General features: G+C 39.7%; 1 protein-coding gene across 7 annotated transcripts in view; it reads left to right on the top strand.

Annotated features, from left to right (window-relative positions):
* ATXN10 (ataxin 10) overlaps positions 1–27,405 on the top strand; it is a 111,200-nt gene that overhangs the window by 62,146 nt on the left and 21,649 nt on the right. For all 7 annotated transcript variants that reach the window (XM_066184325.1, XM_066184326.1, XM_066184331.1 and 4 more), the window contains 3 exons: positions 2,077–2,242; positions 5,868–5,976; positions 7,714–7,883. In XM_066184325.1, coding sequence (XP_066040422.1) covers positions 2,077–2,242; positions 5,868–5,976; positions 7,714–7,883 — 445 coding nt within the window. The remainder of the gene's footprint in view (positions 1–2,076; positions 2,243–5,867; positions 5,977–7,713; positions 7,884–27,405) is intronic.

The raw sequence follows: 27,405 nt of genomic DNA, 5'->3' as shown, positions 1-27,405 counted from the left end.
CCCTGGAGCAGCCTGTCCCTGAAGGACTGTGCCCATGGTGGGGTGACCCAGGCTGCAGCAGTTTGATGGGGACTGTAACCCGTGGGATGGACTCACAGAGCAGCACTTTGCAGGGATCTGTGGCCTGTGAGACGGACTCACGTTGGAGAAGCTCATGGAGAACTGTCTCCCGTGGGAGGGACCCCACGGTCCTTTCCCTGAGCAGTGGGAGAAACAGTGGGTGAGGAACTGACCATAACCCCCACTCCCTGTCTCCCTTCACCGCTGGGAAGGAGGGGGGTGGGAGGAAGGTGTTTTTAAGGTTTTATGTAATTTCTCATGATTCTGCTCTGACTTTGTTAGTAATAAAATTAAGTTATATCTCTAATTTTGAGCCTGTTTTGCCCCTGACAGTATTTGATGAGTGATCTCTCATGGCCCTTACCTAAACCCATGAACCCTTTGTGAAGTTTTCTCTCCCCTGTCCAGCTAATGGGGGGAGGGGATGGGAAGGAAGTGAGGGAGCAGCTTTGGTAGGTGCCTGGCATCTGGCCAGGCTCTACCCACTGCAGTACTGGAATAATTCCTTTGTTCATCAAGTCTGTGACCAGCCTGTGTTCTTAGCTGAGCATGTGCTTGAAAGACTCTAGTGAGTCTTTCACCACTTTCAAAGTGGTGAAAACTGACACGTCAAGTCTAGCCCTGTGTCGGGGGCGAATGACAGATCTGTGGGTTTGGGGTTTGTATGGGATGCCAAATGGGAAAGCCTTTGGTCCCTGTGGGGTGTTGGGGAGCTGAACCTTGGTGGTTTGGAGATGGGCAGGGTGCACCCAGCTGTAACCTGCAGAACAAAACAGAACCCCTGAGAGAGGCTGCTCCATCTTCCTGTCTGGGATTTGCACTCTACCGAATGTGCCGGCAGCACTTCTGTGCTGCCATGTTGAAAAAGCTTTTTGTCCTCCTTCAGATAATAGTTTAATGCAGCTGTATTAATGACACTGAGAATTGAGTTTAGCAAGAACTAAGTAGCTGTTTTGTGATTAATAGACATGGGGTTTTGGAGGTTAATAAAGCAGTGACCGAGCTTTTTCCACAGAAAAAGACGTTTCTCTTCCTCTTCTGACAACCTGCTTGGTAAATTTAAAAGAAAAAGCATTTGAACTATTCCATATGTTTAAATGTCAGTCCTTCCATCTGAATTTCAAATATTTCACTGAAAGAAAGGCCTGAGCTGGCTTTTGAATTAATTCAATAAGCAGTGTTCTTTCAGTCTGAGGGAATGACAGTGAGACTTCACCAGTCCCTGTGCGCTGGACTGGAGCAGGGACCTGCAGGAGGGCCTCTGCCATGTCCAAGTCCTGCTTCCACAAAGTGCTTCCAGTTTGCCCTGACAATATGAAAGGACATTGGAAATAAAATTACATTAAAGCTGTTAAAAAACCCAACCCAAGTAGATTTTATAGAGCAGCTTCATTATGTATCTACTTACTTGCCAGCTTAATACATTGAATATCTCTGACTGGGTACATGAGTGATGAACTTGGATTTGCTTAGTCCATCTAGTAACAATTATTAAATGACTGTGAAGAACAGTGTGTGCATATCAGTTTTCATTTTCCCTGTTTGGGCTCAGAATTGTTTTGGGGTTGTGGGGGAGAGTTAGTGAAGGACTGTGGGCAAGGCAGGGGCTGTGAAAACATGTATTTTTCAAACGGAAGCTGTCAAATAGTCTATGCTTATTTTGCTATGCTTAACAGCTTTTAAGAGCTGGTTTGCAGGAAAATTTAGATATAGGCAATATGCAATCTCAGTAATATTTTGTTAGAACATAAGAACCTATAAATTGAAATAGACTTGAGAAAAATGTTGACAGTCTGGCCGGATTGTATTAATTGTATGATGAATTAAGTTAATTCTGTACAGAAGAAAACCCAGGAGACAGAAACTGATTGCCAGTATTCATGAGGCTTGTTAATTTTTAAAATCCCTCTCTGTTACTAGCATGATAATTGTTTTTTATCATTAACTACTGTTTGTTCTACTCATAATTCTGTGTGGCTCAGTGAATCTGTCTAACAAACTGTTTTCTGCCTCCAGAGTTACTTTGTTAGAGCTGATGATGGTGAAAGTAAGTGACAAGAACTCAGTTAGCAGTGAAGAAATGAATGTGTTTGTGAGACATGCTGACTTCCTTGCAGTCTGTTTCCAAGAGCAGTGTGGAGCTGTGCTCAAATTAACTGCTGCAGCAGACGCAGAGGATGAGGTATGGCTGATAACCATTTTTATGTACTAGAATTTGATAAATCCTCGTTGCCACTGTTGCTCAAGGGGGGCATACATGACAGTACCTTTTCCAGTTTATGTTGGGAAAGCTGTGGCAGAGCACGCAGTAGACTCTGTAGGACAGCAGCCAACTTTTGCTTTTAATTTGAGGATGGCAAAGGATATAGTACTTTGAAATAAGTCCACCCCATTGTTAACTATTTCAAAATCTAAAAAATGTTCAAGTTGTCACATATTTGGATGTTTCATTATCTTACTGAGGATCACTTCTATAATTTATTTGAGTTGTTAATTGTAATTCATTCAAATTTAGAAGGGTGTGTAGTGACAGGACAAGGGGACGTGGCTGCACACTGACAGAGGTTTGTAAAGACAGATCAGATGTTAGGAAGAAATTCTTCCCTGTGAGGGTGGTCAGGCCCTGGCACAGGTTGCCCAGAGAAGCTGTGGCTGCCCCACCCCTGGAAGTGTCCAAGTCTAGACTGGACAGGGCTTGGAGAAATTTGGGATAGTGGAAGGTGTCCCTGCCCATGGCAGGGGGTGGGACAGGATGGGCTTTAAGGTCCCTTCCAGCTCAGACCATGACCTGAGATGAGCTCAGCTGGTCACAGCATGGTGCTGATAACACCAAAGTTGTGGGTTTGATCCCTGTCTGGCCATTCACCTAAGAGCTGGACTTCATTATCCTTTTGGCTGGCTTTCAGCTCAGAATTTTTTGTGATTCTATGATGATCCTATGATTCAAATGTGAACCAAAATGAAAATATTTGTTCTGTTCATAGCTGGGAAGCAGTAATGTACATGAGGTCAGAATTATTTTATTGTAATACAAAACTAATGTGCAATAGTTTTGCTTCAAGAAACTCTAGAGAAGAAGCATCATAAATTATTTATTATCAAAGTAAAAAAATATTTATCGTAAATGCTTTTATATGATAATGTTTAAAAGTCTTGTACTTTCTTGGAGTTTTTTGTTTAAATAGGCACAAAAATTTTAAAGGTAGGTTGAGATGTGTTGTGGAAAAAATACCATAAATCACTTTATGGGGAGGTGGTAGTTGGATGTGTTAAAAAAACAAAGCACAAACCAACAAGCGACAATCTCCTCTTATCTGCCCAAGAAAGACAGCCTCCCCCGCTGCCCCAACTGTACAGTCTAAGTCATGTCAGATAACTTAATTGACTTCTTCTGGAAAAGGTACTAACTTGGCAGTGAGAGTACATACATTGAGACAATTCCATCTGCCTTCCTTTTTTGTTTTTCTATCCTTTGTGGTTACTTTCCAAACCACTTTTGTGGTTTCAGTTCGTGGAAAAAAATCTATTTGTTTGCACCCAGCAGAAGGAGGTCTCTGTCCAACCAGAAGGTGCTGGGACAGCAGTATTGTGAATATTCCTGCATAACTTGCCCTGCTTGACACTGACTTATCTTCTCTCACATAAACAAGTGTATGATAAGTTGAGTATCACTGTTAGGTGGGAAAATGGGGCTCACTGAATGAACAGAAAATAAAAGTCCTAATAGGTGAATAAATGGAGGGCAGTATGCGTATATATATTGGATACAAATGGAGGGATATCTGTGTATACATTTGTTCACAACATATGCTTGCTGTGGGGAAAAGAGAAGTGCCAGTCTAACTTCGTAGAACTTTCTCTTTTCTTACAAGAAATTACAAAAAGTTGCACCCATTTCTCCTCATTTGTGTAAGTATTTTTAGGTTTTGTGTAGCAGTTGTATTTAACTGCAAAAAATGTAGTTGTGCATGTAGAGTCTGTCATTAAAAATGCTTCAGGCAACATCTGTGATACTCAACTTGGCTTTGCCTGGCCTTTTCTGTGGCCCACAGGCCAAGTGCCTTGCTCAGGCTGTGTCTGTAGTAATAAACTGCCTGAGACTCTAGAACTCTGAGGCCGCATTTGGAAACTTTTGCGAGCAGTCCTTGGACTGGCCTGACTCCCAGAATGTTGTCTGGGTGTCCCATGCACTGTTTAATTTGTTATATGTAGACACTGCTTTGTTTTCTTAAGGAACATCAGGTCTTGTAGCTTGCATCTTAAGCCCATGAGAAGCTAATCATATGCTTTTACAGTGCTTAAACCAATGTTTAAAATAGCTTTTCCATTCGAGGCCTGACTTGAGCATCAGTTTGCTTGCACTAACTTTCAACCATACTTGCAAAATAAAACCCTTCCCTGGACTTAGTTCATCTCTTTATAAGGAACATCTTTTCTGCATCTCGCACTAAATATGTTTATTTAAAAAGTCTTCCTTATTTACTTTTCAGATTACATCCATATCAAGATGTGTGTTAGAGTTCAAAGTATTTTGAACATCAAAAGGAAGTATTTTCCTTTACTGCCTTTCTTTTGTACAGGTGGAGGGCCAGAAAACCCCAATTTGGAAAGTCGGCAACTAACAACTTTTTTGAATTTAGCAAGTTTCAAAAATACATGAAAACTTGTGAATAACCTGTTCCTCTTAAAAATTGCAAAAAGCTGGTTACTGTCTCTGAAATACAGTTGTGGTATTATTACTTTGTAACAGTACAATGGCTAATGTATTTAGAGTATGCCTTTGTGCTGATGAAAGCGGTTTATTGAATAATTTAGGACAAGACTTGCACTTTCCTGCACCTGTATGGGTCAAGAAATGAAAATACAGCTTTAGTACCTACACCCTATAACACTTTGGGGTTTTCAAGGAGCAACAAATGAATATAATCGTACTACTTAATTACTGAACACTATTATTGATGATTTGAATAACATTGTGTTATACTATACTGTTGCTAAGTAAACCTTTTTTTTTCCTGCACCAGAAAAGGCAGGAATAGTTACTGTGACCAATGTCTGAGCCTTTTCACGGCTACTTGCAGTTTAGGTAACACACCTGGAGTGGGATCATCTTGCAGTCACAGCCAGGCTCTTGAGCAATATGTGTTGTTCCAAATTCTGTCATTTGCTCTTAAGGTATTTTCTGTAAGTTTCTGGACTGTCGTTATAAGGAGGACCAACATATTTGATGAGGAAAAAATAGTTCTCTGGCTGAATAAATAATATGCAAATGAAATTGTGTCTCGTACGTAACCGAAACGCTGCATCTCTGATGGCAATCCTGTTTACCCAAGAATAATGTAAATTCTCACAGCCAAAGTTTGTTTGACCACAGAACTTTACAGAATTCCTGTGGATAACAAATTGGTGTCTTGCAGGCGGTGTTTGTGTCTTTAAAGTGGAACGCTCCAACTGAATAAACTCAAAGAAAACATTTATACAGAAATAATTTCTCAGCTAGTAATTTTCTGTATTTCTGCTTTTGGAAGCAACTCTGTTTTTGTTAAAATTTTATCCCTTATGGCTCTGTTTTGGTTTCCCCATGATTTTTCAGGCAGATATAACACTAACTGTAGAAAAGAAATTATTGCAATCTAATACGTTATTGTTATTTTAGAAAGTCGCCCTAATTTTATATAAATTTATTCTTGGAAGACCTGCACAGAACCTGAGGAGCTGAGAGTTCCTGTCCCCTGTTTACATTTCTGGGTTTATGTTTTTATGATAGGCTTCGCGAGCCATTTTCAGAAATGCAGTTTTTGTTCCAGGAAGCACTGGTGACAATTCGTCTCCTCGATGTTCTTTGTGAAATGACCTCAAACAACGGCCAGCTGGAACATCTGCAGGCATTCCCTGGTTTGCTTGAAACAGCTGTAGGTGAGTGAACAGCCACGAGGCTTAACTGTTGGTGCTCTGTGAATGAAAACATGTTTTTCACAACCTGGTGGTGATTATAATTCTGACCTTTCAATAAGATAAATAAATAGGAGATGGAGTTAATCTGCGTTTTCAAATATTTGATTTGTTCCTGGAAAATTTTCTGCTTCTCCACTTTCTCTGTTGGTCTGTGTTGCCCAACAGAGCCTTGATTCAAGTATCAGGAATGCTCTTTCCTTAAGGAAAGTGGTGCAAGGGACAGTTGCTTCCTATGTTCTTCTACTGGCTGAATGCGTGGAGGAGTTTCTTCAAGAAGTAGAAAAAGGACTTCTACTCCATGCCTGTTCCCTTCTGTTTCCCAAATTTCTGAAATTTAAATGCAGTTTGAATGTTATTAACCAAATCCAGTGACTTTGAAAGGTCAGTTTTAAAGAAGCTAAGAAACAGCAAGGGGAGGGCTGTACACAGAGAAAATTATGCCAAAATTTTCCAGAGATGCTCAAGGGACGAAGGAGGAAACATACCATGACCTGTGCTTTCTTTACATTTTAGCACTTTGAGCTATGCTACCATTTTGTGAGAAATTTGTAAAACTTTTTGTATTTTTAAGACAAATAGGAAAAATTAAAAACTAAAAAGGCTGAAACAGGTGTTAGCAGTGACTCTTTTGAGATCTTTGGAGGGTCTTTATTGTAAAAAAAAGGCCAAACAAGCAAATAAAACCCAAATAAAGAAAATAGCTCCAGCAACAACAAAAGAGAAACTTAAAAAGTAGCCAAACTTCTATTTTTGGCGATGGGTTCTTAGATTTATACCTTACAGTAAGATTACTGACAACAGGATTTATTTTGTGCGTGAGTGTGTGTTGAGGAAACTTAAAGTTGATCAGAGGGATGGAGCAGCTCTGCTGTGAGAAGAGGCTGAGACAGTCGGGATTGTTGAGCCTGGAGAAGAGAAGCTTCAGGAGGACATAATTGTGTCCTTCCAGTACCTGAAGGGAGCCTACAGGAGAGATGAAGGGATGCTGTTGACAAAGGCCTGTTGTGACAGAACAAGGGGAACGGCTTCAAACTGCTAGAGAGTAGGGTTAGATTGTGAGGGTGGTGAGGCACAGGTTGGCTGAGAAGCTGTGACTGCCCCATCCCTGGAAGTGTCCAAGGCCAGGCTGGATGGGGCTTGGAGCAACCTGGGATAGTGGAAGGTGTCCCTGCCCATGGCAGATGAGATAAGGTGGTCTTTCAAGTCCTTTCTAACCCAAACTGTTCTGTAATTCTGTGTACTTGAAATTTCTCATCATGCTACAGTGCCAGGAACAGGCCAAAGAAGAGAGGAGAAAGTGATCCTGTAGTTAATATGTATTACTGTGACAAATTCAAACTACAGGAAGTTTTCTAAAAATCTTGGGTTTAGCAATATATTTACGGTGCCAGAATTCTCAACAGCCTACAAATTCTGACTCTTTGGGTGGAGATCGATAGCAGCCAGCCTTCAGCCTTCCTGTGTGAACTGTGGAAAGGTGTAAAAAGTACACAAAAATGCCTTCTGACGTTGGGCTGGTCTTTTATGGTTAGTTATATTAGCCCAAATCACACAATGAGGTAAACTTTCAACGTTCTTTGACATGATGTTGAACATCAGAAATTTATTGCTTAGCGTTGAACTCAACAATTAATAATAAATCTCTGTGCCAAGTGAGGCTAATTTTCTCATGGTAATGTATTAAAATGTTTTCTCTAGATACCCTGAGATTAACTCACCTTGCTGGGAAACAGGCTGTCAATATTTTCACTGCCACACACGCTGTGACAGGGCAGGAAGAAATTTCACATCCAGCCGTGGGTTTCAAATCTCATCTCATTCGTTTGATTGGAAATCTGTGTTACAGGAATAAGGAAAACCAGGACAAGGTGAGCTTACACATTTTTCTGGCAGAGCTCTGATGTGTAAACAGATGCCTGACTATAAGGTAGCTGAAATATATTGTTGGTCTAGAAATTGATTTGTAAACTGTAGAATTGGTTGTGTAAAGGAGGCTTTTTTTAGTGTTTCTGAATTGCTATCACAATTATGCTGATTTTTTAATAACATTGTAGTGTTTGCCTACCTACCTTTTGCTTCAGTGCTGTAGAATGCGAGCCAGTGCCTAATTCTTTTGTGGTTTTCAATTTGCTCTGTCTTTGAAAAGTCTCAAACTAAATTTCAACTTCACTTTGAAGGGAAATAGATGTGATTTGTTGCCTAAACTTAATTTTAAAGCTTTGGATTAGTCTAATGCTTTTTCTCCCTTTTTAATGTCACTTTTAAAACGCAGGCCTGCCTTGATCAAATCACTTGAAACCCTTTATCTGATAATTCCCATATAGAAAAGCAGTTCTATTTCCACAGTGGGCAAAAAGAGGAAACAGCAGCAAGCTTTAAATATTAAACCTTTTTTTCTTTTGTGTGATAAAAGATATGTCTTTCCTCCAGGATTTGTTAGACTATCTAAGTTCCAGCAAGAAAAAACACTTCCGAAATTTTTCACAAAGGGGGAAAAAACGAAATATGTAGTTGCCTTTGGTACTGGCACCTTCTTACCTAGGTAGAGTCACTGTAATGAGATGAACAATTTATGAGGGATAATTTTTTTCATATGCCTGTATTTATTTGAGGTGGCAGAAGTGCTTTCTCTAATGCTATAATCCTGTTTTTTATCAATGCCAAGATGAAAAAAGGAAATCTTCTGGGAGAAAAGGGAAAAGAAAAAAGCTTCTACTGTTAAAATTAATCTTAATAAAAATAGCAAGTAAAACATCTGGATACTATTTAGTGTGTTTAAATTAACTTAGATTTATATATATATATGTCTCTAAGCCAAATTGTTTTATATGAGACTAGCTTCCTAATTTGAAGACTTGTCTGCCTGAAAATATGAACAAGACTTGACTTGTTTGGAATTCAGTTTTCAATTCCTTTTTTTCACGGGGGCAAGGTGTGCAACAAATCTACTTAGTGAGCAAAAGGTGCCAACATCCGTAGATCAAACTGTGACCACCCAACTCCTCAGCTTCATCTTCTTACTGTAGTGATTATAAAACAGAAAAGCTCTATAAAATAATTATATCTTTTTTCTATAAAATAGAAAAAATATTAAAGACCCATGCTCTGGTTTTTGCAGTATGGCATAGTAGTTTGGGTTGCAAGGGACCTCAAAGACCATATTGTTTCACCCCCTGCCAGGGGCAGGAAGACCTTCTACTGTCCCAGGTTCCTCCAAACCCTGTCCAGCCTGTCTTTGGAGACTTCCAGGGATGGGGCAGCCACAGCTTCTCTGGGCATCCTGTGCCAGGGTCTCACCCCCTCACAGGGGAGAATTTCTTCATAATAGCTAATCTGAACTTACCCTCTCTCAACTTGCAGCCATTCTCCCTTGACCTTTCACTACACTGAGTAATTCAGCAAATGTGTTTTTTTCACCTAAAGTTTTTAGAAAAACTCCATGAGCTTATCCGTTCTTCTTCTTCAGGATTAATGTATTTTAAAAAATAATTACATTCTGGCATAGGAGGTTTTGAAATTACGTGCAGTGAAGATCATCCCACATTTAACTGCATTTGAGAGGTGGCTGGGGGAGAACTCAATCTCTCGAATTTCTCAAGTAGAAACTTGCATCACTGTGATTATTATATTTCCCTAATGTTAAACAGAAGCCTTAAATGGAGGAGAGATTCTTGGTTTATGGTGGAAGTGAAGAGGGAGCCTTTTGGAGCTGTATGCTCTTGAAGTGGAGCTCCTGCACACTTACCAACAATTCTGCATGGTTCCGCTGGTTAAGTGGGGCTGCTCTCATGCAGCTCTCTATGTTTTAATGCTTTGCTAGGTAAGGACAAAACATTCAGGCTGTTGCAGGACTGTTTTTGGTAAGTTTTGTCTGCGTATAGCACTGTGAAAGTCAGCAGGAAAGCTGAAAACGGACCTTCTGACAGAAGTCCTTTTAGAAGCGGGATTTTACTGTGGAGATAGGGGCTCTACCTAACTAATACAGAAATACACCAAGTAGCAAAGTGTCTGTGGCTCAAGAGTGTCTTTCAGAGTATCTGTTGGGTCACGTAAGGGAGCTGTCTGGAGTCCTGGTCCCATGTTGTTATTATGTTAGTCTTCAGCTCTGTTGCAATCTTGAATCCTTAATGAAGTGCTGAGATTTCCATCAGAGCGCAGAGACTGGTAAACAAAAGAGAATCAGGCTTTCTTTTAAGGGGCAGGACAACATGAGTAATAAAGGGTTGGTGTGAGGTTTTTGCCTTGAGGGCAGAGATGAATGAGTAGTGTGCAGTATTGTTTGTAAAGCAATGGATTATTTTTGTAACAACATGACTCATTCGTCCTTAGAGAATAATACAAAACTTTATTCTGTTGTGCTGCCCCTTCAGCAGCAACAAGTTAATGTTCCCTCTTGCCCTGCTCCTATTCCCTCCCTACCCCTCCAATTGTGACACCTGATACAGTTGATCCATTGTGTCTTGTCAGATTTGGCCAGTTTCGCTTGAAACCTTGATCATACAAAGCACAAAAAGTTAAAAAGAAAAACAGGCTAGCTCTGTATACATGTCCAAAGAGTGAGTACCAACTTGTAGCCTTCCTGGCTTCCTTTTGACTCTGGATGTTGGTGGGGGTTTTTTTGAACCTTCTTTGGTGTTGAACCTTATCATCATAGTGGTACAGCACAGGACTCCAGCCTTTTTTTCAAAGGAAAGCTCGGTACACCAATGTCAAACATCTGTTCCCAGACCTCTTTCAGCACTTACCTAAATGTTGCAACTGCATCTGTAGCATTTCTATTTAGTGTGCCTGTTGAAGGTGTAAAACACTCATTTTCCAAGACAAAAATCTAAAAATAAGATAATTGACCTTTATATAGAAGAGTTCTCAAGAGATTTCTGCAACTCCTTTCCTGGTCCAGCGGGCTGCATAGTAGTTTTCATACCTGAGGTGACTACTTCAAACGTGAATTAAGCTTGGTATTCACCAAAGGGTTTTGTGCTGTTGCTCTTTCCTTCCTTCAGCTTGATTTCAAATGATTCTGTAAGGCGTGGGTTATTAAAAATCTTGTCTCTTGAGAAATATTTAGGGATATTCAGTGATTTTTTTGTTGTTACCTGTATTGTACTCATTTAAGTGAAGAGCACCGCATCAACTAAAAGCATTTCCTGCTAGTTTACTAGGTGGTGAAGAACTGAATTTGTTTGGAGTACACCATGTTAGAAAAACTTAGTAAAATAACACCTTCTGATGTAGTTAAGATAGATCAGAAGATCTAATGTACCCTGTATTGCAGGAAGGGGTCTATCTGTGGTTCCTCGAGTTTGCCAGTGGTATAAATTGCTGGAAGCAGGAACCCCATTTGTGGAGGAGCACCCACCTTTCAGAATGCTCTTTCTCTGGCTCAGATCTGAGCTGTTAATCCAAATTCTTCTCACTTTTACTGCTATCAGATACAAGTGATATATTTTCCAGTACTACAGCAAGAAGTTTTCTATGTTGTTTTTCATTGTTCTGACCTCAACATAAACTGAATTTCTCCATCTTCTCTGAACTGCCATCCTGCGTACAGTCTCTTTAGGGTGTTTTGTTTATTGGGTTTTGGGGTTTTTTTAAAGCTGCATCAGACTTCACAATGGGCTGATGTTACAATGCAGCGAGTGTTGAATGTGATCCTTTTTGGATATACAAGTTTCTTCTCTTTCCGCTTAAAAGAGGTTGTGCTTGCTATTTTAATTACCCTGAGAGGCACAGGAATCATTAATCTTTTAGTCTGTTTCCTGAGAAGTGACTACATTTTGATTACTGTGAGATATTAAAGTTTCTCAGCTTATATTTTTATGACAATCCTTAAGTTTATAGGAACCAGCAGAAAAAGAAAAAGGTGACTTTTCTTAAGTGTTGAGATTCGGCCATCACTGCTTATAATGTAGCTCAGTTCACATTTTGGAATGAAATAGTTTTATGGAGGAAATAATGAAGCATGTCATGTGAAAGACTACATTTTATGGTGAATTTACTGCAGTAACTTGGTTTTATTGGCACACTGTGCTGCATTCAGGGTGAGGAGAGCACCGAGGACATGTGGTGAGTAAGGGGGTGGTGGAAGAGCCCTTCCCAGTGATCAGCAAGCTGGATGTTAGCACAGGCCACTGAATCCTGATACTGAAACTTTCCCACCCAAATCAGAGAAGCTCTGAGCTAGACAGAAGCTCACAGTGTGCAACCAGTTTCAGTTTCACCACAGTGAGGTTCAGTTATTGACTCCCTCCCCTGTGCCAGCCGTAATCCAGGTTCAGTAGAGGTGTGATGCTATGCAGGCTTCAGCCCAGTTTTGCCTTGTCAAAAAGCAGCTGTCAACCTTCAGTTCTCCTGCCCCTGTGCCTCTGAACCAGTCTGAATTCTCTTACCAGCCCTGAAAATTGGAATCACAGAATAGAATCTCCTGAGGTAGAAGGGACCCACACGTATCATCAGGTCCAACTCTTGGCCCTGCACAGGACACCCAGCAACCCCACCCTGTGCCTGAGAGTGTTGTTCAAATGCTCCTGGAGCTCTTGCAGCTATGGGACTGTGACTGCTGTCCTGGGGAGCCTTTTCAGTGTACATCCACCCTCTGGGGGAAAAATATTTTCCTAGTATCCAACCTGAACCTCCTCTGACACAGCTTTAGCCAATAATTAATTGTTTTCTAAAACTCCTATTGAAGGATGTGAGGCCATATCAGAGCACCTAGTCTTCAGACAGAGACCAAGCATTTGATTTTATTAGTTGTTATTTTTTTTCCCCCACATTTCTCCTTTTTTCCTTCATGTCTTTCAGAGGAGTCGGAAAGTGTAGTGACAGTCTTCTGCAGATTTGAATTTCTGCCATTGGGTGATGCTGTTTGTTCTAAATTGTAGCCCTGCAGGATTCTGCTCCTTGCTCTTCAGCATGGCAATGCTTGAGCCAGGTTTAGTCATGCCGGTGCCCAAAGGAACCAAAGCACTGGTCTCATTTTTAAAGAGGCGGGGGATGAGATTGCTCAAGTCCATGTAAGCAAAGGTTCTGCCCATTTAGCTCTTATTTGCAGAACTCCATTCAGTTCTCTTTTCTGCTTGAAATGTGGGCTCTTCAAAGAGCCTCAATTCTATAAGAGGGTTGTAATAATATAAAAACAAGTGGTGACCACTTCTGTGTGCTTTTATCAACTAATATGATCTGCCTGCTATCCTCAGCCAGTGATTGGAAGAAACCTGCTTAGCTTTTTATGTAAGCAGTGGTAAAACAGGTGATGAGAGAAGAACTTGCAGTTTTTAAGATTTTAGAAGAATATCTTCAGTTCTTGCAAGTTTAAGGACTTCATAAATATTCAGGATCTTCTGCCTGTGTTGTGAGAGAGAACAGGCTTAATATTCCTTTTACAGTCTATTGATATCTTAAGTGTGCTAATTCACATTAACTGTGCTGTTTGAAAGCCTTCTATTCTTTAACCGAAAACCTCCAGTATTTAGATCAAGAAGTGACAAAGAATTGCCTCATTCATGAGTATTTGAATGTTTAAAACTGTGAGTCTCCAAGTTTGCCTTATAATTGCAGTCAATCAGATATGTTCAGATTGTTATGGCAGAAGTGGTTTGCTGGAAGTATTTCAAAGGGACGTTGACCAAAGATCTCATGAAGAAACTGGAAAAACTATTGGGTTTAAGTTTCTTGAATGGAGCATAACCTATATTTAGATACTGTAGCAGTGGGAGCAAGATCAAAGTATGTCAAGTGATCTCTGTGCTGAAAGTCAGAGCACCAAGAAGATACTGAATTAGTCCTCTGCTGTTTGTGAAATGCAGAATGAGCTAGATTTGCAAAAGCCAAGATGATGGCTTGATTGTATGTATTAAGATTTAGTTAATTAAAGACTGCTAACAAGATTCCTTCCATCTTGCCCCGAAGCATTTCCAATGGCTAACACCAAAGGACTGATTGCTTCCATCACATATGCTGACACTAAACTCTTCTCTAACGAAAGAGAAACCTTTGCCACCAGTGTGGTTTTCCTTCTTGCTCCTAAGGGTGTCACTCAGTGGGGCAAGAGGCAGCATTTACTGATTTTCACTGTATATTCAGGTTCCCGTAGGCTTAGCCTGAGGGAGACTAAGGGAGCAGACAAGAGGTTGGCTCACCTGTTTATCCACCTTCCACGACTGGTAGAGACTCCCATGGACTCTGCTTGGAAAAAGAAAGTGGTAATACCGAAGTATGCCCAAAAAATCCCTGTCTACAAGACTGACTCCCTGAGTTTCAGATGCATCCTCACAGTTTGGAATTCCAAAATGCCTTTTGTCACTACTGATTGAGGATTGAATGAGAACAAATGTCTGTGTGTATATTGAGTCTGACTGAGGTAATTTCTCAGCCCTTCCAGTGCTGTGCCTTGCATTGGTAGCTGGAAAGGTGTAGATAACAGTGATAACAGTGTTCTGGCTACTGCTGAGCAGCGCTGTCCCTCTGACATTCCTTCCCCCTGCAAAGAGGATGGGAGTGGGCAAGGTCCTGGGAGGGGACACAGCCAGGTCAACTGACCCAAATTAGCCAAAGGGATATTCCATGCCATATGATGTCAGCTCAGGTATATAAAGCTAAGGGAGTGAAGAGGAAGGGAGGGCATTTGTGATTCCTCAGTGTTTGCCTCCTGGAGGAATCCTTACATTGTGCTGAAGCCCTGCTTTACAGGGAAGTGTCTGAACATCACTGCTAATGAGAAGTAGAGGTTGACTTTTTTTTCTTTAGCTTGTGTGCATGCAGAACCTTACTTCTTTATATTACAGTGCAATAAAATTGCCTTATCTCACCCTGCTGTTTTTCTCCATCTTATTCTCACCTGTATCCCATTGGGAAAGGGAATGATAGAGCACCTTAGTGGATACCTGGCTCCAAGCAAAGTCAGCCTGCTACTGTGTGCTAGTTTCAGATGGGTGAAGTAGGTGTAGGAACTCTTGGCAGTTGTGATACACAGATAATGAATGGTTTTGACCGAAGTAATTCTTTGCAAGATAAAGCAGGATTAAAGTTCAGTATAATAATTATTGAGGAGTCATTCTGGCTGGTTATCAGAAATGTCCTGTGAGGTGGAAAAGCAGTAATGTGAGGAGGGACAGAAGAAAGCTCTGTCTGATTTTATTTGTCTTTGCCTTTCTGTCAAAATTGTGTTCTTGTCTTATTGTTCTCATTTATGAAATGGAGTATTTCCCTTAACTGAAGAATGAGGAAATTGATAATTAATAGAAGTTAGATATTTTGAGGTTTACTTGCTTTATAATTTTATATATGTGTGTGTGTGTATATATAGGCATGTGTGTATGGTTTATATATATAGATATGCGCATCTGTGTAGATATATAATATAAAAATATATACATGAATACAAATTTATAATATATACTAGAAAGAGAAGTGTGGCTAGCAGGTTAAGAGTGTTGGTTCTTCCCTTCTACTCTGCCCTGATGAGACCCCTCCCTGCCTGAAGGGAGCTGACAAGAATGGAGAGAGGCTGTTTACCAGGGCGTGGAGTGATGGGACAAGGGGCAATGGCTTCACACTGACAGGGGACAAGGTTTGATGGGTTATTTGGAAGAAATTCTTCCCTGTGAGGGTGGTGAGATCCTGGCACAGGTTGCCCAGAGAAGCTGTGGCTGCCCCGTCCCTGGAAGTGTTCCAGACAAGGTTAGGTTGGATGGGGCTTGGAACAACCTGGGATAGTGGAAGATGTCAGGGGGTGTTTAAAAGTTACTAAACCAGTCTCTGATTCAATGTATACATACATACATACATACATATATATATATATATATATATACACATACACACACACAAAAACTCCTCGGTTACCTCAATATTCTACTCCAGGAAGGCTTCTCTGGATAAAATTGAAAAGATTGGTATTACTTTTGGTTAAAATAATTGTATTATGCTTCTTTGATTTATTTCCCTTTGATAGTCGTCCCACAAGCAGAGTTTAAATTGTATTAAATATATTGTGAAAGAGATTCTCAAATATGAGCGTGATTACTCTATTGGTTAAGAATCATAACCCTTTTCCAGTTCCTGGGAGAAAAGTTGCACTGTTGAATTTTTAAAAAAATCCCATAAATATTCTCCATGTACCTTGGTGGATCATTTTTTCATTAGTGGCAAGATGACATCTTTTGGCGTCTCTTAATGAACTTTGTTTAAAAATGAATTGTGCACAGTCTTACTGATGCAAAAAGGAAGAAAGGAAGACAACACTGATACTGGAAAATCTGACAAAATCACATGAATGCACATGGTATGAGTTTACAAAAGGGGAAGAGTCTTCCTTTGCAAGCCAGCAGTATTTTGAAAAGTAGAAGGATGCACAAGTCTTGAATGGTGTGTGTATCCCAGGATGTGATTACATCATGATACAAACCAAGTTTAACCAAGGTTGGTATATTCTGATTTTAATTTCATTATGAGCTGTGCTTGTGTAACTTAAAAAATATAATTTTGTTGCTTTAAACAAAAAATTTGGATAACTTACTCCCTCTAAAGTAAAAATAACCAGCGTGCTTCATTTCAGTCTAATGATTTTTGAGATTATATGTGCAATATTTCAGTTTGCTTTAATATTTTTACATTATTACAGTCTGACTGATATTTGGAGTGAAATATTGAATCTGGCCAGGTTGGACAGGGGTTTGAGCAATATGGTCTAGTAGAAGGTGTCCCTGCCATGGTGGGGAGTGGATTGAGATGAGCTTTTAAGTCCCTTCCAACCCAAACCATTCCATGATTTTGTGATGAGGATTAGCTTCATTTTGTAAAGATAGAATTTTTTGTGTTCTTCATCAACTAGAATAAGTATTGAATGTAAGTATCTCTCCTCTCTGTTTTTTTTGCGTGTTTTAGCCTTGCAGTCAGCTTTGGTTTGACATTAATCTTACCTATGACAAAATAAGAAGGATTTAGATTTTAGTCTAGCAATTACTGTTCTAAAGCACAATTATGGAACTTAGAGGATTCATATTGAAGCTGGAAACGCATGTTGAATTTTAATAAGGGGAAATTATAACATTTTCCTTCAAAACAATTTTTTTACTGTCTTAGAAAAGGAGGGCTGCTACCCATGGAGCTGTTCAGAGCTTGAAATTTTCCATAGGGGAATTTCCACCTTTTCTAAAAATCTCTTCTTCTATGAGTCCAGCAAATGTATGATTGTGCATTTGGCTTTGGAAATATTGAAGGGCTTCATCTGGCAATATTGAATACCTTTATTTCAGCTCCAGGCAGAAGAAGTAGAGGCAGTTTGAGAGGACACTAACCTACTGCCAGTTCTCCTGGAACCTACAATCCAAATGGAGTATTTGGTGGTTGGGAGTGTCACCTCCTACTTTCAGCTCTTGAATTATTCACAAGCACCTTACCATTCAATGCACTTTTTAAAAAGTGCTTTTAGAATGTGTAGCTGCTGAGGGGAGAAAAAAAAAACAAACAAAAAAGGAGCTTAGTTCCTCTACAATAGATCAACCTGCTGGCAGCTGATTGAGGTTCTGATTCAAGGCTGTTTCTCCTCTCACCTTCTGACCCACCATTACTGTCAGCCTGTTCCTGCAGGCAGTTCTATAAAAGTGTTGACCTGCTCCTTTGAAAATCAACCTCAAATGAAAGTGTTTGTTATTAAACTCCTATAGAAATTTTCTTTCTTTTTAAAAATTATGTAAAAGTAATGTAAATAAGTAAAAAAATAGTGACTTACAGGATTCAGAGTTTTTTTAAAAAGTTGCTAGTTTTTATGATTGCATTAATTGTACAAATTTCATCTATGGAAACGTACCCTCAAGCTCTGTTCCTATGAGATTTTTTTTTTCTTGTTAATGGGCTTGCTAGGAAGAGTTGGCTGTGCTTGGGTAGGTTACCTTTAAATAATTTTTAATAACATAGTGTAAATATACTTAATGTCAAGTAATGAAATAGTCTTGAATCAAGAACTCTTTCTGTTTTTCAGTTAAAGTGTGCAGTCTTGACTTTATAGGCTGTCATGAAATCAATGATCTGTTGCAAGAAAAGAAATAACAATATAAATAAAGCAAAACAGAAAATTCGAAATTGTATTAACAATTGGCTTAGTGCTTGAGTGTATATATATATTTATCCATGCCTTTTTTTGTGCAATAATATTTTCAGGTGAATTAACCCTATGAAAAGATACATTTATTATGGAGTTTCTAAAACCATTTGAACAACACCTTTGCAAATTTGAAAACCTAGAATTTTGTTTGTCACATATATAGGAGTTCAGCTAGAAATGGGCAATCTTACTTTCACGGTACCTGTGGTGTTCTTACCAAACTACAAGACACTGAGAGACACAAATACTCAGAAAACCCTCTGGTAGTTGTAATTTAGAGGTAAATTGAGAAACTGCCATGCAGTCTCCTTGTGTACAGCTTCATGTATCATCTCGCTCAGTAGCCTGAGGCATTAGCAAGCTTTCAGCATGAAATTTAGTGCTAGAGCATGCATTCCTGAGTTATTGTATATCATGCATACTGTATATATGGCTTTTATAGGCATATAAATCACAACATCAGGAGTCTTGTTTTCTAAATGTAAAGTTGATCTTAATCTCAACAGGGTGGCTAAATTTATCTTAATAAGAGAATCTGATCCTATGCAAAGGTTATGCTTGGTGAATCATTAAAAGAAAACGTGTATTCTTAGGATTTCACGTAAATGCAGAGAATAATTGCTCAGCTTTCTGTAAGTCTGGATTGTCAGCAAAGAAACGGTGTCAGTGGCACATGAGGGCTGGGCCAGGCCCTGGTGGGTACAGCGAGTGTGTGAGGGACAATTTCCAGCCTTGAGGGCAAGTTGCAGAGTTTGGCATGGCTCACATGCACATCCCAGCATTTTCCTCTTGCTCCCCTCAATCTTCCCCCATGGAAATGGAATCACAGAACTGCCTTGCCTTTCCTTGGGAAGAGCCCATGGCCTGCACAGTGTACTCAGCAGTTCATGAGTGTTGCCCAGAGGAGTGGAGGTTGTCAGGAGCCAGCAACCCCATGGACCATCTGAAAAATGCAGCAAGGAGCAGCACCCACAAGGCAGTGCCAAATCCCAGCATCCCAGACCTGTGTCTGCTCGTGCGCTCAGGAGCTCTGCTGAAATGAGCTCTATTGGCCCCAGTTTATTGCAGCCTTCAGACTTCACTAGTGTATTGTTTACTTCAGATGAGGTTGATTAATCTTGTCCTTCCTTCCACCCTACATCTCCTGTAATGGTCGTTGTGTTTATTTTGATCACACTGGGAGGGATTAGACCTTGGGTCCCATTGGCTTGGGCAGTGGAGATCTGCACCTCAAAATGTTCTATGTGGGTAAACCTTTGGCGGATCATTGCTAGTTTATTTTCTCACCTCTTGAATCGCCACATGTGGTTTTGAAGCTGCAATGTGCCCTGCTCCTGTACTAACCTCATGGCATTCTCTGGTTCCTAACTTAAGCAGAAGTTTGTTTTCCTTGAAAATAGTTTTCAAAATGCTAACAGCTCCCAGCCCGCGTGAGGGGTTTGTTAAGTTGTACATTTATCTGCTTGTCTGGGGGTTAGGCATTCAGAATCAGCAGTGGCATTTTAGAATGCAGCTGGGCATTCTGTAAGTCCTTTGAGGAGCTGCTGAGGGAGCTAGGGGGCTCAGCCTGGAGAAAAGAAGGCTCAGGGGGGACCTTCTGGGCTGGGTGACAACGTGGGGATCAGTCACATGTTGGATTTGGTGATCTTGGAGGTCTTTTTCGATGTTAGTGATTCTGTGGATCTGAGCTGTGTTATGGTGCAAATGGACCATGTTTTTTGATAACTGATGTCTTCAGTGGTCATGGGGGTGCAGTATAAGGTGCAAGGATTTATTCTACTTTTATTTATTGCTGTGGTTGTAGATAACTGCTGAAAGGGGACAAATACTAAACTGTTACACTGCTGTAACCTCGAGTACCATTCAGCTTGTTTTCTGAATTCTTTTCTGGTTTGGCAGCTTGGGACTTTCCAAAGCTATAATGGGAAAGATACAAAAGGTTTATGCTGCCAGAATCACACTTTGTAAAAATTGTCAGTGGAAAAACTCTCTGTCAGTCACTTTTAACTGGAGTTACATCAGCAAAAGGGGTTGCAAATGTCAAAAATTATGAGCCATCATAAAAAGATCATAATTCAGATTTCTTTTGCAGTTAAAAACGAAACGCTGCTGCTGACAAAATCCTGGAATCATTGAGGAATTAATCCTGTATGTATAAAAGGTGTGAAAAAGACCCCAAACCAAACAAAACCCCTTTTTGCTCTGCAGTGTGAGAAACATGAAATGTTTCAATAAAATGCATGCACAGGGATTTCACCCACTTCTTTTGTTAAGGTGAATAGAGTCATGGATTCCCAGAATGGTTTGGGTTGAAAAGGACCTTAAAACTTCTCTCATCCCACCTCCTGCCATGGGCAGGGGCACCTTCCACTAGACCAGAGTTCTCCAAGCCCTGTCCAACCTGGCCTTGTTAAAGAGTAACACTTGAATTCAACCATACCAGTTTACAAACCTTAATATCTTCTCTTTATAAAACAGAGAAGACTTCTTTGTTGTGCTTATATGCAGTGATATTTTCTGGATTTTATGTTTGCGTACAGTGCTGCTAGCCTATCTGTAACAAACTGGCAATCCAGAACACTTTTGTTCGTACATCTCTACTTCTCATTAAAGAAAGAGATTATAGAACACCCAACTGATGAGAAATGGAGTAAAATTTGATTTTTAAAGAATAAATTAAATATGGAAAATGACATTTGTGGAAATAATCACCTTTTTTTTTTCCCCAGGGTACCATCAAGTGAGAACAGATGTATCATATTAATGAATGTTAACTTGAATAAAGCTTCTCATTGCATTTAAACATTTTTCCTGTTGAAAAGTGTTTCTCTCATACCACAGCTCCCCTTGTTTTAATACTATCAAATCTTTTAAATACATCACTGAAAGTCTTCTGTTTTCTTTGTTTTGTTTCAGCATATGAGAGATCATTTGGGCTGTCTGGGATACTCTTTTTTCAAGGCAGTATCTTCTTCAGGAAAAGTTCTTAATCATGAGAGGGTTTTATTTGTAAAATGTGTGACTGTTGCTCAGTAAAATTGTTGAAGTAATTTTTGACATATTTCAATTATGCGGAAATAAATTCCATCTGAATTAAAAGAATAATCCTGACTTGGAAAGTAGCCACAAGGGTCATCAAGCTCAACTTCTGGATCTGGCTTGTATTCAATTAAAACTGAACCACAGATTTACTCTGTTCATTTTATAATCGCTTAATTCGGAGTAACTTCTTGTTTTTGACAGTCTTTACAATCTGTTTTACCTTGCAGTAGATGCTTTCTACAAAAGCACAATACCAAAAAAGGGGCATAGGAAATCCCAGCACCTTCAGCAGGTCTGTTATTGCTCCCTATGAAGTTAATGTGGTCGGTTGGAGGCACTCTTCTAGGTAATATGAGCAGGAACTCATAGCTGAGTGTGCAGAGCTTGAGAGAGAGAAATGAAAGGATCTTGCTGTTACCATTCCTGAATGGTAAGAGGAAATGAAAATGAACAGCCTCTTTTTGGTAATGTGCTTTTGTAGAAAGCATCTACTGCAAAGTAAAACAAATTGTAAACACTGTCAAAAACAAGAAATTACTGCGAATTAAGCGATTATAAAATGAACAGAGTAAATTTGTGGTTCAGTTTCAGTTGTTTACAAGCCAGATCCAGAAGTTGAGCTTGATGACCCAGTGAAGTTGTTGGGATTTATTCATTCATTGAAAAAATAAAAATTGTACTGAAGTTGCATGTAAAATGACACAGAGGAAGAATTGAAAGGGCTTTACAGGCTGTATTTACACCAGGATTGATGTTTTGTATGGGCTTATAAAATAAAAAGATAGCTAATGAATTACTTTTGAAAACTTATTTAAAGTGTAGTTGCTTTGCTTCTGTATATGAGAGGACGTAGCCATCAGTTCTGTTTGGGATTAAGAATACTTTGTGATTTGAAGGTATCATAAAATACTGGGAAAAAGACATGAGTCAGTCTCAGCAGAATAGTGTATATCTACAGCTTCTTCCAGCTCGAGAATTGATTTGCACTTGCATTGGCCACCTTTGAAACCATCCCCAGTAGGCTCTCCAGTAAAGTGAGACATCTGTTAGTCCCGACAGAAAACAGTTTTTGTAATTGTGAGATTTGGGGTGGACAGGCGTTTTTGGGTATTTTTTTTTCCTTTAAAAAGGACCATATTTTCATTATTTACATGTTTCTCGGTAAACATCACATTTCATATAAAATAAAGTGTGAGGTTGGCATTGCTCTCAGTGTGACATATTATTTACTACAGTATTCTGTGGTGGGGTTGTATGGCTGGCTCAGGTTTTAGGGCTTCCTTGTCGGGTCTGATTTAAAACACAAGCAACAAACACCATTAAACTGTCTGTTCACTGTAGTAGTCAGCTGGGTCCTCAGTCTCCCATTTACCATTTCTGCAGCATTCTAAAAAGGCATTTTACAGTCCTTTTCAGAAACACTTTGTTTTACTGTGCTTTAACCTAGTGAAAAATCTAATTATCATCAAGGATAGTTTTGTACTTAACGTGTAACAGAGTGTACATCCTTAACACATGTACTAGGAAATTAATGGTTTGTTCTTTGACCCGTCATTAAAATCTTGGAAGCTCTGCATAAAGGGAATGTGGAAGCAGAGATTTGTGAATGCCTTTAATAGATGTCTCTGTGTGATTTTCAATCTTCTAACCCACCAATATTCTCCTTCTCTTCTTTTGTCACCCGCCCACCTTGGCTGTGAAGTTTGGGGTGATATACTCAATAACTTGTTCTTTACAGCGCCTTAAAAAAATTTAGCGGTACTAAAGTCACTTCACAATTGCAATAGGGAGCTCTGAGGAATTACAGGAAACTGCCAACACTTTGCTTTTAGTCTTGAGTCTGTCAGTGCACTCTGAAGAGATTCAGTGTGCTGAATTCAGCTGCAGAATTTAACCATGAAACATAGAAATCACTGGCGTAAATCATTGCGTCTTTTGAAATCATCCTACATTTTTTCACACACAGTATTTTCATCATGTGAGCGTTTGCTGCAGATGGAATTGTATGTCTGACTTTGATTTTTTAAAATTTTTTTTAAAAATCCTTTTTTCGAAGTGAAACTAAGTGAGAATGTTAAGTAATGCTGGACACAACAAAAGTCATCGTTTGAGCTTGGAAGATCTGATTGGTATTTATTTTTGCTTCCTGTGCTCAGAAATTTCCAAGTAAGAGTTGTAATCCTGGATGTTGGGAGTGGAGTCAATTTCAGCATATAGTTGTGATGTGGGACAGTGATGAGAAACGTGGCCTCTGTGAGGGTGGTGCATTCATCAAAACAAGTTATGATTTTGGATTGTTTTTCCTCTTTGCAGCCAGCAGTTTTCAAGGATTTCAGTTGGACTGTGTGTCAGGGAACAGTTGAAATGTTGTGAGAAGGAAGCGGCAAGGCAGGTGTGCCAGCTGTTGGGGAGAAATGAAGTACCAAAGCTGGCCTGAGTAACAGAGCAAAGTAACAGTCACGAGGCTGTGGTGCCCATTTTTGTCTGGAGGAGTGTGTGATCACTAGTGTAGAACACTAATGAGGAAATCTCCAACAGGAGCATTCAGTGGTTATCTATTTTTATGTCAATGTCAATGATTGTCAAAATCAGGATATTTTATGGATTGTCTGGAATTCTGTACCAGAAGAAAAGGTACTCTGAGGTAATATAAAATGTGAAACTGGAGAGAACAAAACTTGAAACAAACAAACAAAAAACCAACAAAAATATCCCCCCCAAAATAACAAGCCTGTACGCACAACCCACAAAACAAAGTCTCTCATTTTAATTGAGATATTCATAAAATGCTTTCTAAAGCTTGAGATGGAAGACAGAATTACTGTAGCCACCTGAACAGTGGCAGTTTGCCAGAATGACTTGGAACTTCCTATTGCAATGGTGATTAAAAAGGCTGAAAGGAATCATTGATTTGTTGTTCAACCTTTATCTCCGTATTTTTTCAGAACTTCGAAGTGTGAAGTCTTCAGTTTTCACTTTGCTTTAGAACTAAATACAGTTTTGAGGTTCTGACAGTCTTGTAGAAGTTGTCTCTAGTCACATAACTAATTCTTACCCTTAATTTCCTTTAAGGTTCTTTTTGTTCTGATGAAAGAAAACGAGAATTAAGAATCACTTTTTTTGGCAGTGATTGGAAATCAGCAAACTCAGATAGTCTGATTACTGGGTTTTGTGGACTGAGAATAGGAGAGTGTGTGACTAGAGGTACATAAATATATACTGTGGTGTTGATGCAAATTTGTACAAATTCAGCTGATTTGAAGGGCTGTGTTGAATACTGGATGATGTTTAGCACCATTGTTCTCCTCTGCTGCTGCCAGGATAGGCAGAGGCTGCACTAGCGAGTATTGTGTATTTCAAGCAAAATGAGTCTGTGTTGGACCTTGCTTTATGCACCTCAAGTCGCAGATCTAAACCATAGCAGAGTGAACAGCCTGCTTCTCATGGCAGCATCCATTTGTGGTGGCTACTGGTTCGGGAACTGAACGTTAGAGAATGAGAAAAGCCGCATTGTTTAAAAAGCAAATGCTCCAGTTCTCTTGTGGGAACCTCTTCTGGATTTTCGAGTGTTTGTATTATCATCTCAATGGCTGGAAACTCCCATGTTTTTCTCTTGGAAAGACTAGCTGAAAAAATGATTCAGCAGCTGAATTAGCTTGTTACCCTCTCCTCATGGTTGGACATTCTGCATCTGCTTATTTTGGCTCAGGCCCGATGATGTGCTTGGAACCTTCATCTCCCCTTCATCTTCCATAAGGCCAAAACCCTCTTTTTCTAAGCTAGTTCTCTGAGGAGAGGTTTAGGACATCACAAAGGTACCCCACATTTAGATTCTAAGATTTTTTTTTTTTTTGTTATAATTTCTTTTACCTCCAAGAAAGAGGCAAGGATCTCCACTTTTGGGAGAGTTGAAATAAACCTCATGTCTCTCTGGGAAACAACGCTGAAAGAGAGCGATTGTCTTTGAAATGAACGTAGCAGGAACAAGAGGTTTTGTTGCCCTGATTTCTGAATTTCAGACATTAAAATGTTAAATACATGCTTACCTAGGTGGTATAGAGGTGAAACAGTGTTGTGGGGATGTTGCCTTGGTTGAAGTGAACAGGAGCAAAGTCGTTGACACTAGTGCAAGGGGCTCTCAAACCAGCTGAGCAAGGCTGCTGTGATGTCCTGGAGAAGGGAGCCTCTGTCCACAAGTATTTCAGTAGATCTGCAGAATGTGGTGAACTCCTATAGTAGACTTGATGGCCACAAGCCACAGCTGCCTGTATTCTAAACCAAAGTGCCTGTAGTCTGCCATAGGCCTTGGAATCCAGTAGCACTGAAGGCCTGAAGTGTTCTTTTGTCTTTTGAAGTAGAATATCCTGTGTATACCTCCCGTCACTTTTGCTGCTTGGAAAAACAAACGAAAAAGCCCAAAACCAAGACTCAGAAATGAAAAAAATGAAGTAACATTTTTCAGTATCATCGTAGGTGCAGAGGAGCCTGTTTGGGAACCTAACAGCTGCTGTGTTCCTATTATTATTAAGCTGTTAACCCACATTGAGTGCTGGATTCTGCCCAGATGTCTAATCCCTAGTTAGCTACTTGTTGAGGAGGTTTTGGAGGAAAATTGACTTTAGTCAGCCTGTTTGGTGTCAGGGTATGAAGGACATATTTCTCACTACATAAGTCGTTATGTAGTCTCATGTGGTACATTCAGAAAGAGTAAAGGTTAACAATATCTTTAATGCTGGCCAAAGAATGGCAACAAATTCCCAGTGTACATTTCATTCCTTTTCTTTGGCATAATTTTGTATTCTAGTGTGATTTTCTGTCTAAGGAAATTGTGCAGACTTAGAGACAGAAGGGATTGAGAAGGTTGGAACCATTCACCTGTCCAGAGCAGGACCAGGTAGGGTGTTCATGGCTAAAGTTTGTCAGGTCATTTGCGGAGACTTGGAGTCTGCTCCATGAGTCTGAGACTTGTGTGTCAGTGTATTGCAGTGCTTCATTGACCACTACTGGTAAAAATATTTAATGGATGTGTAATGTGAATGGTCTGTTCTTTAGGCTCACTGCTTCTTGTACTCCTGGTTGTGGATAATAAAACATACTATTTTCGTAATTAAAGGTGGTTGTGTTCACCAACAAGCTTCTGCTGTAGGTTAACCATGTTCCTTATGCTCTTCTTTAAAAACAATTTCAGCAATTGTGGTGTTTAGGCCTCACTTGGATTCCTTTTTATTTTCTTCACAGCCGGTTCAGATATTTCTTCAGTATATTGAATAGTACAAAATTATTACTTTTTACTCTAGAAAACATGAAGTTGTTTCCTTTTGTACAGTTGGGGAATCCTTTTTATTTGCTCTAAGGCATTAATTCAGAGTTATATGAGTTTATAAGAAGAAATTCATATGAATGGTCTGGCATCCAAAATACAAATTATTTTAAGATTTTTCTGTCATGTGAAGTCAGTGAATATGCAGGATTATTCCACTAATGGTTAAGAATCATATTTTTCTAGAACTGCTTCCAAATTTTACATCCTTTAGTAAATGTCTGACAACTGTTTCCAACTTTATAACCAAGAAAATGTCATATTAGAGCAGAAAGAATATGAGCTTCAATTAAATGTGAGGAAAAGAATTGACTTGTGTTTCTTTCCATGGTCTTAGCCTTTTCATTTTTGCTTGAGTGAGATGAAAATGTCTGAGACTCACACAGCCGTTCAGAAATCTCCTGTCTAAAGTTGAATTCAGAATAGGTTACTCAAGAATTTTCTAGAAAAGTCTTGAAGTCCTCCAAGATGGAAAGTCCACAGTGGCTGCTCCATATCCTCATAGTAAGGATTTTTTCTCCTTGTATCCAGCCAGAACCTTCTCAGTTGCACTTTTATATCCATATTTTCTCTATTTAAGCTACTTTGAGCCTGAGTCAGGAGGTCAGCTCTGTCTGAGTGACCGGTTTGTAGGGGTGTGGGAAGGCTGCCAGCAGGTTCTCCTGAAGCCTCCTCCTCTCCAGGCTCAAACCCCCAGTTCGCTCAGCCTCTCTGCAAGGCATAGCTTCAGCCCCTCAAGTAGGTTGTCTCATGGGTGTTAGGGAGTGGAATTGCTTCCCTGGATCTGTTGGCTCCACTCCCATGGATGGGGCTTAGGATGCCGTTGAAGCATTTGTGATGGATGTTAATATCTTGATGATTCAGCTCTTGAGAAGTACGTTGTAATTTAATCATCTCAGTAATCTAGGGCACTAAGAGAAGTGAT

Source organism: Chamaea fasciata, unplaced genomic scaffold (assembly GCF_029207755.1).
Source record: "Chamaea fasciata isolate MVZ Bird 193981 ecotype frontalis unplaced genomic scaffold, bChaFas1.0.hap1 SCAF_5, whole genome shotgun sequence".
NCBI lineage: Eukaryota > Metazoa > Chordata > Aves > Passeriformes > Sylviidae > Chamaea > Chamaea fasciata.
The sequence above is the reverse complement of the archived record's forward strand: the minus strand, read 5'-3'. Positions and strand labels throughout refer to the sequence as shown.